This window comes from Asterias amurensis, chromosome 13 (genome assembly GCF_032118995.1).
Source record: "Asterias amurensis chromosome 13, ASM3211899v1".
NCBI classification, from domain to species: domain Eukaryota; kingdom Metazoa; phylum Echinodermata; class Asteroidea; order Forcipulatida; family Asteriidae; genus Asterias; species Asterias amurensis.
In genome coordinates this window covers 5,029,029-5,048,647 of record NC_092660.1, presented here as the reverse complement: position 1 = coordinate 5,048,647, position 19,619 = coordinate 5,029,029, and the positions used below count along the sequence as shown (strand labels likewise).

The window sequence follows — 19,619 nt, the reverse complement described above, 5'->3', positions numbered from 1 at the left end:
TCTTACCAACTAGATAATTTGTTCGTGCTTTAGGCAGCTCTATGAAATCAGGCCAAGTGCCCAGCAAGGAGTCATGACTTACTCTGGTAGGTTTGTGATGAACCTTCAACTGATACACGATACGATGCTATAGTTCCTCTCTTCATTTCAGGTTCTTCCCATGCTACAGTAAGGCTCTCAGACGTGGCTTCGGTTACTTCTGGGTTTCGAGGCGCACTTGGGGCTACAAAAAATGTAAACAAAAACGGGTTAATGAAAATGTTTATTGAATTGTACTTCAGATTGTTTCCCTGTCTGTTCAACCCTGTGGAATGTAGCGGTAACTCCCAATCACAATTCTAATTTTGCTTTGAAAATGATTATACTGTGTGTGTTCTTACCAGCTTGCTTGGTTGTGACTGAGGTGATAAGTACAGACGGTATACCATTTCCAACTCTGTTCCGACAAGTAACTCGTATTGAGTATAAAGTGAAGGCTTCCAATCCAGTTACTTGATGTGATTGAGACTGTTGGGAAGGACCTGGTGTAGATTCCATCCATATGCCTCTTGGATCTTCTCTATACTCCACTGTACATGTGAATGGTAGATTACCATCATATGTTACTACCCAAGTCACATCAATTGCCTCGGAGCTCACAGGAGTGGCAGCCACGGGGCCCACCTCTGGAACCTCTGTGAAAGCACAAAATGGGAGTGGCAGATCAAAAATCAATATCAAATTCGAAAATTAATGAACCATTTTTTAATACATTCGGCAAGAGAGCACGGGTGCGCCGTCACCTTCCTGACTTGAAGAATTCGACGTTATTGTGAAGAAAAAAACATCTCAGCAAGAAGACACAGAAACTTTCACATGTGACTTTAGTATCCTTTATGACAATTGTAAATCACTATTTCATTGACAATTCCAATCTATGGCCATACATTTGATGATCATCACACACAGCTTCATAGTCAGATTGGTCATCATTATTAGTCTATTGTCAGCCAATCAATTTGATATTTAAATTTCATCATTAGTTCTCCTTACCTATGATGACAACTTCTGCAAACCTTTCGTCCTTTTCATCTGTTAAATCATTTTGAGTCTCACACGTGTAATTTCCACCGTCATCTCTGATAAGATTCCTCACGGATAAAGAACTGGTCAGTCGCCCCTGGTCGACGTCCGTTGAGCTTGAAACTGTGTATTTCATACCATCGTCTACGATCACCACCGAGTAAGGATCATACCAGTTAATAGTTGGAGCAGGATCTGCATACACTATGCAGTCAACTGAGACAGTTGCCATCAATTTACCTTCGACCTTTTCAGTTACCGAAATGATCCGTCCAGGTGCTACAAAAGATGAGAAGGGAAACTTTGATAATTCATAATCAACTAGTGTTGCTGTAATATTCGATCTGAGGACAATACTTTGAGCTTCAAAGAACTGATTGTCACTATAGACAGTCTGGCGGGGTTGCCCAGGGCATAGAGAAACAAGTTGCTACATGGTCAAAAGGAATATGATATACCAAAGCTTCATTGAGATCTCTTGAGGCCTTTTCGACAACTGGTGCCTGAGACCCATGGCCCCTAATGACTTTGTCGTGTTAAAAGTGTTTTGCTTACTAAGAACATCCAAGGTGACATCTCCGTGTTCTGTCAAAGGTACTCCATTAATCCTGGTTGTAGCTGTGCATGTATATGTACCACTGTCTGCCAGAGAGATGTCATTTAGAGTCCGCTCATATTTGCCTTCAGAGGGATTTCTTAATGTGGTGCCCCGAATCTGTGCGCCATTTTGAAAAGTGATATCAACTGACCCATCAAGATCCCTTGAATGGAGATTGACGGAACAAACTAAGGCTACGTTGTCTATTCCTTGTGTGTCCAGGACGGGAAAGGGGTCTGATGTCAATGTAACAGTAAGAGCATCTGTTCCAGAGAAACAATACGGCAATCACACTATGATTATTACAAGGCTGGTGATAATTAAATGGATGCTTTGCATAACTAAACATTGTATGACCGCACAATCATTTTACAGCAAAAAAATGATATGAAAAAGAGGACTATTTAAACATAATCTTTACTGATGACTGCATTTTCTTTGAAAACAAATGCACGTAAAAGATGTAATTTTCACAATATATTTTTTCTTTGGGAAAACACATTACTAACAAATTAAAAAATGATATGATTCCAATATTTTTTAGAGGTATATTTTATTGTAACAGATCACATTAAGAGTAACTTACTTTTATCACAAGATTTTCCTGGAAATTCTTGATTACAGCTGCATGTACCGTCAACATTGTTACACATGACATCGTTTGTTCCAGGTACTGGTGCTACACACGTACAAACCTCAATACATCCTAATCCATAGTAACCCTGATTGCAGACTGGGAAAGTTACAAACACATAAGTAGTTAATCTTTAGTAACTATAGGGAGCTAAGACATGATTCCAGACGTGCTACCGTCTGAAGCCGTCTAGGCCCAGATATTCATGGTGTTGTGCAAGATTGAGGAAACGATCTCATTTCAGAGAACTTTTTATGCAGAAACTAAAATAGGCTTCAATTTGTGTGCACAGGTTGAAACTGATGCCCGCACATTTGGGCTAGCATTTAAAATACACACATTTCCTTATTACAAAGAAGTGAATTTCTTGTCATGTTGATTCTATACCACACTGGGAAAGGTGCTCCAACATTATTACCCCCGGTCACTAATGGGCCAATCGATTCATTCCTTAAAGCCATTATACACTTTCGGTAAACAGTATTGTCCAAGTCCCACACTTCGTGTATCACAACTTATATATAAAATAACAAACCTGTGAAAATTTAGGCTCAATCGGTCATCGGAGTCGGGAGAAAATAATGGGAAACCCACTCTTGTTTCCGCACGTTTCGCCGTGTCATGACATGTGTTTAAAATAAAACCGTAATTCTCGCTATCGAAAATTGATTATTGCTTTAATGTTTTCTCAAAAAGTAAAGCATTTCATGGAAACAATATTTCAAGAGAAGTCTTTCACGACTTGACTTCTGCAATGCCATTCTCAGCAATATGCCAGAGTATCAGATCAAACTTCTAAACATTCCACGAACACGCCATTCATGGTGAGCCCGCTCCTTCTCACACTCTGGCCCATCACTATGGAACGAACTCCCCCCTAAACGCCGACAACTCACTACATATTCCAGCTTCAAAACCCATTTGAAAACTTATTTGTGTGCTTAACTATATTCTTTGCTATCCGGCTTCGGCATCTCTCCTGCGCCAGGAGTGTCTTTTAGACAGACATGGCGCATTATAAATTGCCACTATTATTATTACTATTATTATTACCTTCTGTAAACCCTGTAAATTCTTTGTAAATCTGTGAACTTTTTTTTTTTTTTTCTGTACCGAAAATGTATTATGGCTTTAAACCATGTGAGCTTCATTCAGAGTAACAGCCTGTGTTGCCAATATGAAGCGCACCAAACTAAAATCAATCACAAGAACAATCTCTGCCCTCCTCATTAGTAAACATTCAGTGTAGCTCACAGGCCTGCATGCTTCGTTTTTGAAAGGGCAAGGGCACCAAGGCATTTTCTCCACGGAAAAAAGGGGCACCCTAATTGTGAATTTCTACTGTAGCATCTCAAGTGCACCAAGGCAATGACCAGGGAGCATGGAGGCAATCGCCTTCATTGCCTCCATGAAGTATCAGGCCCGAGCTCAATATCAATCGCAATGATGCAAAGCCCACAGTTCAAATGGCGTATTCTGGTTGCACAGAGAGAGTTTTAAACTCCATGAACACCATGGTTTCTGAATGAATTGCATTTATTTCTTGTGTACAGAGTAAAATCACAGACAGTCATCCTACAAACATTGTACTCCTTATTACTTTAAAACAGCCAGTTTTTCGTTTGAGTATCTACCCTTTTAACAAGTTTTGCTCCTTTGTGTTTTGTTATAGTTTTTAACTGTACATGTAGTTTCTATAGTTAGTGTTGCTTTTTACAATAATGCATTTTTATTTCCGTGTCAAGGGCCTTGAGACCTGGCATACGGCGCTACTCTTTTATTGTTATTACCTTTATATTAAACTGAACATAAACATGAGTCCAGAGCTTTGAATGCTAATGCCTACATGCAAGGGTTATCATCAATAAAGATAAGAATACTGATTACCTTGACATGCATCATTTCCAGTTCCAGAGTAGCCAGGGTTACATGTACAGTCAAAACTGCCAGCTTTATTGGTACAAGTAGCATTCCCGACACAGTCGTGCATCAATGTAACATCCGTATCCGTACATTCATCAATATCTGTCAATGATAATCATATACTTTAAATTAACAGACTATAGACAATAGTGAATCAGTCATGATATGTATCAGACAGATTCGCTTGAATCAAATTCAACTCTTGTTTTATGATAAGTCTGATTAGTAACATAATGAAAGAACAATAGCAGTAAGAATGGAGGCAGGGACTCGACAAAGTGTGGTTTGAAGCGGGTCATGTAGTCTGGTAATACACTCTTATTGAAAACTCAAATTAATACTAGTGAGTATGGTAACCATAGAGGGCACATTTTGTTAAGTTGGACTGAACATCTTACGTCACTTAGCCTGAACATCTGACGTCACACAAAAATGCTCCAGAATAACGCCAGATACCTGCATGATCGGACGTTCGGATCTTCACAAATGTACCTCGATAGCGCATTAATTTCACATAGAGATTCAGTCAGTTCATGTATGTAGTACATAGTGAATAAATCAACACTATATGTCGTACCCCGCATTGTGCTTGCTTACGCTGCATGCAGAGGGTCAAAAGTGCAAGCTGACACTTCATCATCTCGAACCAATCAAAACACGGATAAGGAAAGCTTGTGTCACAGCATGTTTATCCAATGAAATCATTGTATCCGATGGAATCATTGTATCCAATGGAATCATTGTATCTAATGAAATCATTGTATCCAATGAAATCATTGTATCCAATGAAATCATTGTATCCAATGAAATCATTGTATCCAATGAAATCATTGTATCCAATGGAATCATTGATCAAATGAAATCATTGTATCCAATGAAATCATTGTATCCAATGAAATCATTGTATCCAATGAAATCATTGTATCCAATGAAATCATTGATCAAATGAAATCATTGTATCCAATGAAATCATTGTATCCATTGAAATCATTGTATCCAATGAAATCATTGTATCCAATGAAATCATTGTATCCAATGAAATTATTGATCAAATGAAATCATTGTATCCAATGAAATCATTGTATCCAATGAAATCATTGTATCCAATGAATTCATTGTATCCAATGAAATCATTGTATCCAATGAAATCATTGTATCCAATGAAATCATTGTATCCAATGAAATCATTGTATCCAATGAAATCATTGTATCCAATGAAATCATTGTATCCAATGAAATCATTGTACCCAATGAAATCATTGTATCCAATGAAATCATTGTATCTAATGAAATCATTGTATCCAATGAAATCATTGTATCCAGTGAAATCATTGTATCTAATGAAATCATTGTATCCAATGGAATCATTGTATCCAATGAAATCATTGTATCCAATGGAATCATTGTATCCAATGGAATCATTGTATCCAATGAAATCATTGTATCCAATGAAATCATTGTATCCAATGAAATCATTGTACCCAATGAAATCATTGTATCCAATGAAATCATTGTATCCAATGGAATCATTGTATCCAATGAAATCATTGAATCCAATGAAATCATTGTATCCAATGAAATCATTGTATCCAATGAAATCATTGTATCCAATGAAATCATTGTATCCAATGAAATCATTGTATCCAAAGAAATCATTGTATCCATTGAAATCATTGTATCCATTGAAATCATTGTGTCTGTAAGACCAGTGTCTGTCTTGGACTAACCTTCACAAGTGCCATCAGCAGTATATCTGTAGCCATCGTTACACACACAGTTGTATCCTCCATCCGTATCCTCATTAACACAGTAGGCATTGTCAACACATTGAAACACGTCTGTTGCACACTCATCCAGATCTGCAATGTGAATGATATGATGGTAAGAAAACAATATGAAAAGGATATTTTAAATAAAGACAAGTGTTACTTTGATACAAGGTTGAAACAAGTTTGGATTATTTCCTTTAATAAATTGTTATATTTTACTTTTGTTTAAAGACACTGGACACTACTGGTTATTGTCAAAGACCAGTCTTCTCACTTGGTGTATCTCAACATATGCATAAAATAACAAACCTGTGAAAATTTGAGCTCAATTGGTCATCAAAGTTGCGAGACAACAATTAAAGAAAAAAACACGCTTGTCACACGAAGTTGTGTGCTTTTAGATGCTTGATTTCAAGACCTCAAAATCTAATTATGAGGTCTCGAAATAAAATTCGTGAAAAATTCCTTCTTTCTCGAAAACTACATTACTTCATTGGGAGCAATGTTTTATACTATCAGCAGCTCTCCAATACTCGTCACCAAGTAAGGTATGCTAATAATCATTTTGAGTAATTACTAAATAATGTCCACTGCCTTTAATGTTAAATACTTTTATCCATCCTGTATGATTGAATGTTGATTAAATATTTTTTTCCCATCGAATATGGTGATCAATGACCAAAAAAAATGTTACATTAAATCTTTCTACACTGTGTTCATTCCTAGTGACTCACCTACAACGGAGAGACTGTAAACACTTGTTTTATCTTCGATGGAATCAGATGGTCGAGGCTGGATTTTGGTGAAACAGGTGTAGTCACCGCTATCTCTTGGATGTACATCCGTAACTGTCTTGCTATAGACATGATGATTGGAATCAAGTGTGGTTGGGTATTCATTCCCATCTGGGTATCTTAGTAATACAGAGCCAATCAGGTCTGTTGGTAATACAGTCACAGTGCAGATGAGTTCCACATCATCGATGGCTTGAGTGTCAAGAACAGGTCCAGTCATACCATCAGCTCGTGTCAATGACATCTGAAAGTCAACTGGAAAGCAATCATGTAACACTTCATTTAAGTATCATTATTGAATTATCATTTAATATTTTATTCTAATAATAACAAATAACAAGTTCTTATTTCACAATAACGTATCCTTTGCATTAGTGCCCTGGTCATTAGTTTTAAAAGTTGCATCCTCCAATCAAAATGACAAAGATCTACCTGGATGTTGTATAAAACAAAAAATGAATGTTTTTCATTCGTGACAATGAGAATATTTTCATTCGTTGATTTGAACATTCCATCCTTCAACTCATGAAAATATTCGGACCATTACACTCATAAACAATCATTATTTTTTATACTGACATTATAATTTAGTAATTTCTTTATTTAATTGCACTTGTTTACTACAAGGAAACTCGTTTTAAATATTGTTCCCTCCCCACCCAAAAACATACCCAAACTGGTTTATTGTATCTGTTCTGTGCAGTTTACATCATTTGAGTTCAAAATACCATAATTGCATTGTCAAAGATAGCTTGGTTGAATTCATGTCCAGATAAAATGCTATCGAGGAGGAGAGTGATGGACACAAAGATCAGTGGAGAAAATAAACTTCAAATCAATCAAGGAGTCTCTCAATTCTTCATTGTTCACCCACAGAGTCAAAGTGTGTTACAAACAAACCTAGTATTTACCTTTGTCACATAGAGCGTCATCGAAACCAGGTATAGCATCACATGTACAATCACCAGTCACTTTGTTACATGTACCACGTGATACACAGGAACATTCTGAGGCACAATTCAGTCCATATTTCCCTTCATTACATTCTAGAAGAAGTCAACAAAATTCAATAAAATTAAAATCTGTAGGTCATACTTAATTAAAGGTAATTTGTAACCCGCTCTGTGAAAATAAGTCAGATGTAGGCAATTTCAGGAATTGAGATATATGCATGGCTGGAAAGAACACATCAGCAGCAGTAATTTGGTATGTGTCTATGCTTTGGGGTGTATCGCGTTGCTGAGTTACTCCCGTTTGAAATTACACCATTTTTTTGAAAAACAAATTACAAGTAAAATGATACAAATTAGACAGAAGTATGATCATTTTTAATTTTTTTTTTAAATACATTTTCGCGTTGCTGAGTTACTCTCGTTTGAAATTAGTCACTACACCAATTTTTGAAAAACGAATTACAAGTAAAATGATATTTTAAACTACCAATGTGTGCAAAAGGATACAAATTATGATCATTTTTTTTTTTTTTTTAAATACATTTTCCACATTAAACTGTCCATAACTTAATATTGCATTGGGCGAGATGTGACTCATTTTCACAGAGTGGGTCACATTTTGTGTTATGCCTGAAGGCAAGAAATATTAGAATGTTTAAAACAGGCATTCAATCACGACTGAATACAATTATACAAAAGTTTGCTATTTGTATCCCTTTCTTATCTGCCTAGTTCTTTTCAAAGTTGTTGGTGTATGTGTGTGGGTTTTTTCTTCTTCTTCTTTTAAGTTGAACTGTATGGATTTTAATGCTGGCTTTTTATCCACAATGTGTCCCTTTGATTACGTCTATTTTTGCTAAGTCTCATTCTTGTTGGTTAAGTGATGGTTGATTGTTTGTTGTTTGATCATTTTCAACTCTTGCTCAGTACCGATTGTGTGTTTTAACTGTTTCACCTTGTAGCTCTTTTCAAAGAAATGTTTTATACTGAACATGTTCTAGTGCAATTCAACCATATGGTTAATTGTTCATTCCTTTATGTTTTTAAGAGATAATCCAATAAATACATTTACCGTAATTGAACATAAGTGGTATTTATTGACAGTCGACTCATCTACGAATGTCATGGCAAAAATAGTATGAATATGTATTGACGAAAAGTCAAATAGGTGCAATAGGAGTAAGCTACATTCCTCACTGAGAGATGGTCAATGTAATGCACATAAAATAACACTGAGTAGCGTGTGTGGTGAGGATGAGAAAATGACACAGGAAAGCTGGTCTTGGGTTTGAGTCTCACTGCGTCGCGTGACAAGAAACACCATCACCATTAATCTCTTTTACAGCCTTTCAAACTCTATACATCTTTATACATCCTCTTGTAATTATTAATTTACAAAGTACATCTAGGTTAATTAAGTTAAGAGGTGAGAGTTGACTCTACCTATACATGTGTCTCCATTTCCAGTGTAGCCAGCTCTACATGTGCACGTATGGCTGCCTGGTGTGTTGGTGCAGTCAGCATTCACGTCACAGACACTTGGATCAGCTTCACATTCGTTATAATCTATTTAAAATTAAAAATATAATAATTTGCTCTCTGCCTACCTCTAATTAATACTCTTTGACAGCTTTTTATCTAAATGTCACCATCGAAGTATTAGTGTTTGAATTACAAAAGACTCATCGGTGTGTTAAAACAAAATTTTGAAATGTTAACAAGTTAACAATATTTTTTAGTCGTTAGAATTAATAATCAAGTAGTAAAAAAGTCCTCCAGGTCATCAAAGCATGTATTTATTTCATGGTTTAGTGTTATCTAGCTATGTTTTTCTTTCTGAAGGGACATCTTCGAGCAAGTCCGACTGGCACATTTAGTTGACCCGTGATTGTCCACTGACCAGCACACATATGCCCAGTTCTGCACATATCTGTACATGTACTCAAACGACTCGTTTGGAAGTCTAGTCAACCATCAGTACCATGGTATTCAACACTCCATTAACTTACACCTTTTTGCTACATGTATAGTGTCACTGGTTCCCTTCTGTGCTTTACACATGTTATCATGGAAAAGGCTATCGGGACCAAGGACGAAACTGTGGTCCAGAGGCTGGTTCCAAATGAGTAGTAATGCTTGACTAGCCTGGGTTCGAGTCAAAGTAGTCAACCTTTATACATTTATGAATCTTCTTTGTCATCCAGGTTATATAATATTGATATTGTTATAATCGAAACAATTTTACTAACTATATATTCGTGACAACAGTTTCCCTTTTGCCGCCACAAGATCAGTTGGCCTGATGATGTGTTCAGGATAGGATGTGAAACTGTCGTCACAAATAAATAGTAAGTCCAGTTGTCTAGATTATAACCATATCAATATAGGTCAGGAAACTTGAACTGACAAACTACTCCAAAGTGAGCCAAGTTAGAAAAATAAGCAGATAATCAAAGACCAAATCAGGCTGGTCCTTTCTCACTGTCATAAACAAAAAACAAAATTAGTATTGATTACAATTGAAAGATGTAAATTAGGTTGAAATTATTACTAACTGAATTAAAAATCAATTATTTAAAGTTTGTTATCAATCTAAACAAATTAAAATGTTAATTACAGCACTGGAAACAAACAATTTGTTAATAATCAGGTTTTCATATCCCATAAGTTTGTTAGTAATGTTTCTGATAATTATTGACGTAAGGTAGACGTGAAGATGATTATGATCACGATGATTCTTGACTTAAGTATGATGACGATGACAATGGTGAACATGAATATGATTATGATTATGAATTCATGGATGATGAATAATGATTATGGTGATGAACTGTCAGCAAAACATGGTTTCAACTACGGGGCGTGTGTTGAAGATCCTCTTTAAGAAAGTGTTGGAATTTTCAGAAATTCAATTTATTTTTACAAGATCGTTTACGCTGTGATATGACAAAGTTAGTCCTTGTTTAGACGTTGCTTCAAGTTGTCAGTTTACAAAGTAACTCAAATTTCCAAAAACGAAACAGGTTCAACAGTAACAGCATTGGAGGATTACACTTTATAAAAAAAATAGGTAAGCTGTGTCCGAACTGCATCTATGACAACGACTGTTGTTAAGGGTGTTGCCAGAACGTTCCAATCTTCAACGTATGATGACGTCGTGAAACAGCCGTAGCCGACAATTCTGGAATATTTTTCAGGTATACGGTGTGCCATAAAACATCAAGCTTACTGATTATAGCTGTTTAAGGCAGTGGACACTATTGGTAATTACTCAAAGTAGTTATTATCATAAAACCTTTCTTGATTACGAGTAATGGGGAGAGGTTGATAGTATAAAACATTGTGAAAAACAGCTCCCTCTGAAGTGACGTAGTTTTTGAGAAAGATTTAATTTTCCACGAATTTGATTTCGAGACCTCAAGTTTAGAATTTCCCAGCTCCTGCAACTTCATCCATATCAGACGGACAAGTTCCAGCTTGAAATTGTGGAGGCTCGTTATCTAAAGAGATAGATTAAGTTAAATTTAATACTACTCAGAACTGATGTAAAGTGAATTCATTATTGCCAATTCAGATGAGTTGTAGCTCCATAAGTTGGCTAGCAAGCCCTGTTAATAATGGCATTGTGCTGAAAATGAGCTCTCACAGTTTGTAATGACTGCTGTCTTTGTCACATCCCTTGGCATCACCTTAAGATTTAAGGGCATCACCTTAAGATTTATGGACACTGAAAGAGTTTTGCTGGATGAGGAATTAGGTTGATGTTGTTCCCTACCAAACATTGATGATGAATATTGAGAAATTTACAATAATCTTGCCATGACACCAGATGCATGAGACCATTTAGTTGTCTTTCCAGCAAAAAAATCCCTGATGGCAACACGATGACAACAATGAACTAATTGCGGGTCTTCCTTTCTGGTCTATTCCAAAAACGAAATCTAATCTGATGATTCAAAAGAAATTGTGAAAAGGTTCAACCGGTTTTTCTTGATGAAAAATCTAAACTAGTAACGACAACCATTCCGAGAGAAAAGATACAGGTTTTGGGTTTGTTTGAAGAATGTGTTTAATTCAGAGAACAAGTAATGGAAGGAGAATTTTGAATAGACCGATGAGAAAGGCGGTTATTAATCTGAGATGCAACAAATAAAGTACAAATAAAGTAATAACAATGAACAATAAGATGGCAGCACGATGACATCGATGCTTTCATCCGAACTAATTGCGGGTCTTCCTTTTCTGGTCTAATCCAACAATTAAATATAATCTAATGATTTTTAAATATAATCTAGAGATATTGTGACTAAGGGTCCATCTGGTTTGTTCTTGATGATATAAAGAGAAATCTATACCAACAAAGACCGCCATTCAGAGAGAAAAGACTAAGGTTTTGGGTTTGAAGAATGTGTTTAAGTCGGAGAACAAGTTATGGTAGGAGAAGCTTGAATAATCAGATGAGAAAGGCGGCATTTAAATATGAGATGCAACAAAAGAAAAAGTAGAAAACAAAGTAATAGTTAAGTACAATAAGATATACTGAACAAGAAATGAAGAACTGTCCGTTACACAGGTACAGGATTTAACTTTTAAGAATTGGATTAATTTCTTGGGACATATTGAATAAGAAATGGTCAGGTCAGGGGGTCAGGTACATGTGTGCCAATGACTTTAACGATCCTTTTGGAAATAACCCTTCAAAAGGTGTTGATGAAGGTGGGATAAAACAATAGATTCAGTGAAAATTGAAGATGATGACAGAGATGATTATAAAGATGATGGAGATGATTATAAAAATGATAATGAAGATGATTATGAAGATGATTATGAAGATGATTATGAAGATGATTATGAAGATGGTTCTTAAGATTATAACAGAGATTATCAAGTGGATGATCATACAGATTGATTACGAAGATGATGATGGAGACGGTTTTGAAGATGATGATAAAGATGACTGTGAAGATTATAACAGAGATGATAGTAGATAATGATCGAGAAGTTGATAATGAAGACGATTTTGAAGACGGGATGATTATTATTGATTATAGAGACATTATGAAGATTATGATGAAGACGATTATGAAGATGATGATAGAGATGATTATGAAGATTATAACAGAGATTATTAAGTAGATGATAACAGATAATGATTAAGAAGTTGATGATGGAGACGAATTTGAAGATTATAACAGAGATTATTAAGTAGATGATAATAGATAATGATTAAGAAGTGGATGATGGAGACGACCTGAAGAAGGGATTATTATTATTGATTATAGAGACATTGTGAAGATTTAGATGAAGATATTTATGGTGATTAACTGTTGAAGAAGATGAGGTCAAACAAAACTTAAGTAACCTGTTACTGCGACTTCAAAAATGCAGTTTGGTGTAGCCTGATTTCTAGCTGCATCAGTAGCTGTACATATGACATCTTGAGTACCAATCATAAAGTCACTGCCAGACTGTGGTGTACATACAATAGTTGGAGCAACACCAGTATTATCAGTAGCTGATGGATTAATCCAAGTCACCATTTTGACTGCCATCCCAGCTTCTGCAATTTCATCTATATCTGGCGGACAATCTTGAAATTGTGGAGGCTCGTTATCTAAAGAGATAGATTAAATTAATTTGAACAAAAATACTTCTCAGAACTGATTCAAAGTGAATTCATTATTGACAATTCAGATGAGTTGTAGCTCCATAAGTTGGCTAGCAAGCTCTGTAAATAATGTCATTGTGCTGACAATGTGTTCTACCTGTACACGTTGTTCCATCTCCGATGTAGCCAGCTTTACACGCGCAACTTATAACCGCCGTCTGTGTTGATTATTATTTGCTACTTAAAAATGATGATGAAGATTGAGAAATTTACAACAATTTTGCTATGGCAGCAGATTCATGAAACAAGTATAATTTATTTTTTCTCACCACAAAGGTTTGACAAGAAATCAATGATGGCACCACAATGGTGAACTGAGTGGGGATGTTCTTTTCTGGTCTAATCCAAGAATGAAATCTAATTTAATGATTTAAAATATATATTGATAAGAAGGATCTATCAGTTTTTCTTGATGATATAAAGAAAAGTCCAAACTGTTAAGGAAGATGAAGTCAAATAAAACAAAAAGTAACCTGTTATTGCGACTTCAAAAATGCAGTTTGGTGTAGCCTGATTTCCAGCTGCATCAGTAGCTGTACATATGACATCTTGAGTACCAATCATAAAGTCACTGCCAGACTGTGGTGTACATACAATAGTTGGAGCAACACCAGTAGTATCAGTAGCTGATGGATTAGTCCAAGTCACCGTTTTGTCTGACATCCCAGCTTCTGCAATTTCATCTATATCTGACGGACAAGTTCCATCTTGAAATTGTGGAGGCTCGGTATCTAAAGAGGTTATAAATTAAATTTGGAAAACATAAATTTTGAAACCCCTCTCATCTTAGTGACCTTTAATCCATTACTGACAGCTCCATAAATTGGATAGCAAGTCATCCAAGCTTCTGCCACTTCATCTATATCTGACCATTTGGGTCCTAGCGCTATGATCTGACGGACAAGTTCTTGAAAAATATATATATATTGAAACCCCTCTCAACTTTTTGAAACCTAATCCATTATTGACAGCTCCAAAAATTGGCCAGCAAGTCATCCCAGCTTCTGCCACTTCATCTGACAGACAAGTTCTTGATATTGTGGAAGTTCAGTATCCAAAGAGATAGATAAAATTAAATTTGGAAGAAGAAAATATTTGGAAACTCCTCTCAAGTGATTCAAAGTTAATTCATTATTAACAATTAAAATATATTTGTAGCTCAAGTTACAACTTGAAATCGTGGATTCTGGTTTCTATATATGAATACCAATGACATAAAAATGTCAAATGAAACTGGCTTGAAAAACTTTTTAAGAAAAGATTCACAGACAACTTAAATTATGGCTGTATATCTATCAATCAACTTCCAAATCACCTTGAAGAAATTCATAAAAGGTAAGAGACAGGTTTTTTGTGTTAAATAAATGCATTTATTATCACATGACTCAATCTTCAGTGTAGTCTGTTTTATGTATGCATACATAGCTGCCATCTGTGTTGGTGCGGTCAACAAGTCTGCGACCGACCTTCGTCTATTGTCCGTTATTTTTTTACATAATTAACGAAAATTTAGGAAAATTCACAATGCAGTATTCTGTCACTGTGTGTCAACTCAGTCAGACAATAAACATACAGTAGGCTATGGTTTAGACAACTGGTTTCTTTCCTGAAAGATCTCACAGGAATTACAAGGGCAAACCGACATCACAAAAACACAATAAAAGTAAGAAAATTCTCTTACCATCACAAGTATATCCATCTCCAGTATATCCAGCGTTGCATGTACAGGTAAAACCTCCAATGTCGAAAAATGCATCGCTACTACACTGAGCTGTAAACAAACAAGATCAAAAACTTGCGTAACTGCATCGAGTATAGCCTCAACAAGAGAATTGATTCGAACTGAGTGTTCTTTTTTATAACTTGATGAGATTTTTGACCATGAGACGGTCCATCTAAATCTAGTAGGTGCATCTAAATCTCTTAAAATTATGGAGGCTCGTTATCTAAGACCAATGACTCTATCAAAATGTAAACTAAAACTTTCAAAACTGTTAAAGACAGTGGACACTATTGGTAATTACTCAAAATAATTATTAGCATGTAACGAGTAATGGGGAGAGGTTGATAGTATAAAACATTGTGAGAAACGGCTCCCTCTGAAGTGGCGTATAGTTTTCCAGAAAGAAGTAATTTTCCACGAATTTGATTTCGAGACCTCAGAATTAGATTTTGAGGTCTCGAAATCAAGCATCTGAAAGCACACAGTTTTGTGTGACAAGGGTGTTTTTTTCTTTCAAATTTATCTCGCAACTTCGACAACCATTAAAATATTGAGCTAAAATTTTCATAGGGAGCCGCTTCACCAATTGAGCTGTCTACTTATCTAACTGATATTCGACAATCAGGGACAACTTGACAATATTTACCTTGACATGTTGGAAGCAGTATCAAACAAAAGTAGACAAGACCTACCATCGCAACTTCCATTGCAGCTCGAGATTTCTAGAAAAATCAAAACCGTATGAAATAATTTGAATGGTACAACTTAACGAGTAGGCATCTCATGCATATTCTGCTGAATATATTAAGCATGGGTTTTTTTTTACGCAAAGACCCCCTTCCCACATTTTACTGAGTCGTTGTTCGGGAAAAAAGAAAAGTCAAGGGAGTTTTACTTACATGTACATATGAAGTTGTCGTGTTTTTATTCGACTCCATGGTGAAACAGACTCATACTAACACAATTTTTACCAAATTATTTAGTAATTTTATTTTACTTCCGCGTAAGACCATGGTTAGACATCAGACATTCAATATCACTAAAGCTATCGTATGTGGTGTCAGCACAGCAATTCACATAAAGAACTTTGTATGTATGGACCGACAGCCTGTTGCCGCTACAAAAACCCACCTTGCAGAACTTACCATTAGAATAGGTGGGCTTTGCGGAACCGCTCAACCATGAATTGTCAGTCCCCGAGTCCCTTGCCAATGAACTTGACACCCGCTTTCCACGCTTTGCAAAAATTAATGTTCTATAAGACAAAATTCACGGTTAATCTGTTTTACGCTGTGCAACAACTCCACTGCACATCCTGGAACATCACTTGTTTAATCATCACTTGTTTACATAGAGGTGGTTCCATCAATGTATTCTTTTATAAAGCTACCTTTGCTCAAAAAAAAAATGAAAGTGAAACTAAATCTGACGGATTGACTCATATACGGAATGAGTTTGTTCAGGCTAATGTATTCAATAATGATGTGAAACTTAGAATTTCACTTCAAATCTTTTAAAGGAACACGTTGCCTTGAATCGGTCGAGTTGGTCTCTGAAAAACTCGTTTGTTATAAAATGCATATGGTTAGACAGACGATTTAAAAGTAGAATACAATGATCCACACAAATTTGCCTCGAAATTGCGTGGTTTTCCTTTTACTTTGCGAACTAACACGGTCGGCCATATTTTATGGGAGTCAAAAATTTGACTCACATAAATGGCCGACCGTGTTAGTCGCCGAGGTAAAAGGAAAACCACGCAATTTCGAGTGATACTTGTGTGGATCCTTATATTCTCTTTTTAAAATATCTTTCTAATCATATGCATTTTATAACAAACGGTTACAAACGCTTATCAAATACCAACTCGACCGATCCAAGGCAACGTGCTCCTATAGTTACAATTGGCCGTTTTGAGAAACTATAGGATTAGGAGTTCACTGTTGGGTTCGCGTGTATACAAACAATTTTACCCAAACCTTACAGCGATATAGTATCGTGTCCACCATACCTCGAAATGGCTTATATGTTAATACAAAACAAAGTTGAAAATCAAAAATTGTGTAACCTATGTTCTTTTCCATTTCTAATTTGTTTCCACATAAATTGTATCTATCCACAAAGTATCATTATATTACGTTCTTGTTACCTTTAAAGGCAGTGGACACTATTGCTAATTACTCCACATATTTATCATCATAAAACCTTTCTTGATTACGAGTAATGGGGAGAGATGGATGGTATAAAACATTGTGACACTAAGAAACACTAACAGCTACCTCTGAAGTGACATAGTTTTTGAGAAAGAATTTTCCACGAATTTGATTTCGAGACCTCAAGTTTAGAATTTTGAGGTCTCAAAATCAAGCATCAGAAAGCACACAACTTCGTTGTGACAAGGGTGGTTTTTTTTTCATGATTATCTTGCAAATTCGACGACCGATTGAGCTCAAATTTTCACAGGTTTGTTATTTTATGCATATGTCGAGATACACCAACTGTGAAGACTAGTCTTTGAAAATTACCAATAGTGTCAAAAAATTGTAACCCGTAATTTACAACTTATAAAGTGCCGTGGATTGGTCGTGAATGTGTTGACTCCTGGTGTCAATGTCCACGACATAGGACACAAGTCTTTAAAATTAAGCACAGTATACCCAATACTTTCCCGAGTTCTGTAAAAACAAATGCACACAGATATTACAAAGGAACCTAAGCAAAAACTAATGTAAATGCAGAAAGTGGCAGGGTAGCCGCTAAAGCGAATAACTGATAAAAACAAGTTTTTGAAAAAAACTGATTGTCATAAATGTTGTATTAACTTGGCAAGAGTTTTTAAACATCAACTCAAAGCTGGAGTTGATGATGTTGAGACTGTCCCGGAATAAACCTAATTACTGATTGAACAGTCCTGTGTTAACAGTTATTAATTGAGAAGGAACTAAAGGCAGTGTTATTTTTTTTAGTAGGAAAATAACACTGACATGTTTGTTCTGGTTTTGTTTAGCAGAAAAGTTTCATTTCCTGATTAAAATAAAGTCTTTTCTAACGTTTTAATTAGCATCACTGCATGATGAAGAATAGACACATTGACGTCACTATCCATGGGAGAAAATCACTGTTCCACCAAGTCATTAACGCCATATTCATGACAATAATTCACGATGTTGGCTTTAATGTCGTCAAAAGTCAAGCCTTGTGACTCGTGAATTTTGTTAAAATTGCAACCCGTAATTTACAACTTTTAAAGTGTCGTGGATTGGTAGTGAATGTTGACTCCTGGTGTCAATGTCCACGACATAGGACACAAGTCGTGAATTTTGTCATGAATGGTGACTTAAATGTTTGGTGTCCCATTATCAGGTGCATTATTTTAACCCCTTTCTACTCGGGGGGGGGGGTGGCAAAGAATTATGGACCGTTAAAATTCAAACAAATTTATTATTGCCCTCTACGAAAATTTCCGCTTTGGGGTTCCACTTCGGTTTTTGGAAACGTATACACATGTCCATCACCCATCATTTAAAGAAATTAATTGGCTACCGAGAGGTTGGCTGACATAGAAGCGGCAAAGACCCAGCGGAAGGCGACGGACGTGAATCGCAAATCCTTGCACGCGTTGGCGGCAAAACGACGGCAAAAGGTGGAAATTAGCGAACGGCTAGGAGTGACCTTCAGCGACAACACGAATCCATTTTAAAATTGCTCTTGTTTTTAAATGCTTGGAAAAAATACTCTTCGATATATTTTCACTTAAACACAGCGGACACTATTTGTAATTGTCAAAGACGAGTCTTTAAAGTTGGTGTATCTCAACATATGCATAAAATAACAAATTCGTGGAAAATTACTTCTTTCTCGAATACTACTCCACTTCAGAGGGAGCCCTTTCTCACTATGTTTTATACTACCAACCTATCTCTATTACTCGATATCAATACCAACTAAGGTTTATGCGAGTAATTATTTTGAGTAATTACCAATAGTGTCCACTGCCTTCGTGTGACAAGGGTGTTTTTTCTTTCATTATTATCTCGCAGCTTCTACGACCGATTGAGCTCAAATTTTCACAGGTTTGTTATTTTATGCATATGTTGAGACACACCAAGTGAGAAGACTGGTCTTTGACATTTACCAATAGTGTCCACTGTCTTTAAAGGCAGTGGACACTATTGGTAATTGTCAAAGACATAGCCTTCACAGTTGTTGTATCTCAACATATGCATAAAATAACTAACCTGTAAAATTTGAGCTCAATCGGTCATCAAAGTTGCGAGATAATAATGAAAGAAAAATCACACTTGTCACACGAAGTTGTGTGCGTTTAGATGGTTGATTTCGAGACCTCAAGTTCTAAACTTGAGGTCTCGAAATCAAATTCGTGGAAAATTGCTTCTTTCTCGAAAACTATGGCACTTCAGAGTGAGCCGTTTCTCACATTGTTTTACACCATCAACGTCTCCCCATTACTTATTTATGCTAATAATTATTTTGA

The 19,619-nt window shown here is 36.0% G+C and overlaps 1 protein-coding gene across 1 annotated transcript in view; it reads right to left on the bottom strand.

Moving 5' to 3' along the window:
• Positions 1-16,153, bottom strand: part of LOC139946180 (uncharacterized) — a 29,505-nt gene extending 13,352 nt beyond the window's left edge. Inside the window, exons 1-15 of the mRNA XM_071943801.1 lie at positions 16,024-16,153; positions 15,771-15,846; positions 15,083-15,172; positions 13,875-14,132; positions 13,096-13,347; positions 9,177-9,299; positions 7,692-7,826; positions 6,721-7,035; positions 5,945-6,076; positions 4,182-4,319; positions 2,247-2,393; positions 1,618-1,923; positions 1,033-1,341; positions 381-674; positions 83-223 (exon numbers count right to left, since the gene is read on the bottom strand). Of these exons, the coding sequence (XP_071799902.1) occupies positions 83-223; positions 381-674; positions 1,033-1,341; positions 1,618-1,923; positions 2,247-2,393; positions 4,182-4,319; positions 5,945-6,076; positions 6,721-7,035; positions 7,692-7,826; positions 9,177-9,299; positions 13,096-13,347; positions 13,875-14,132; positions 15,083-15,172; positions 15,771-15,846; positions 16,024-16,062 (2,755 nt within the window). The 5' untranslated portion in view covers positions 16,063-16,153. The remainder of the gene's footprint in view (positions 1-82; positions 224-380; positions 675-1,032; positions 1,342-1,617; positions 1,924-2,246; positions 2,394-4,181; positions 4,320-5,944; positions 6,077-6,720; positions 7,036-7,691; positions 7,827-9,176; positions 9,300-13,095; positions 13,348-13,874; positions 14,133-15,082; positions 15,173-15,770; positions 15,847-16,023) is intronic.
• Between the last annotated feature and the right edge of the window lie 3,466 nt (positions 16,154-19,619).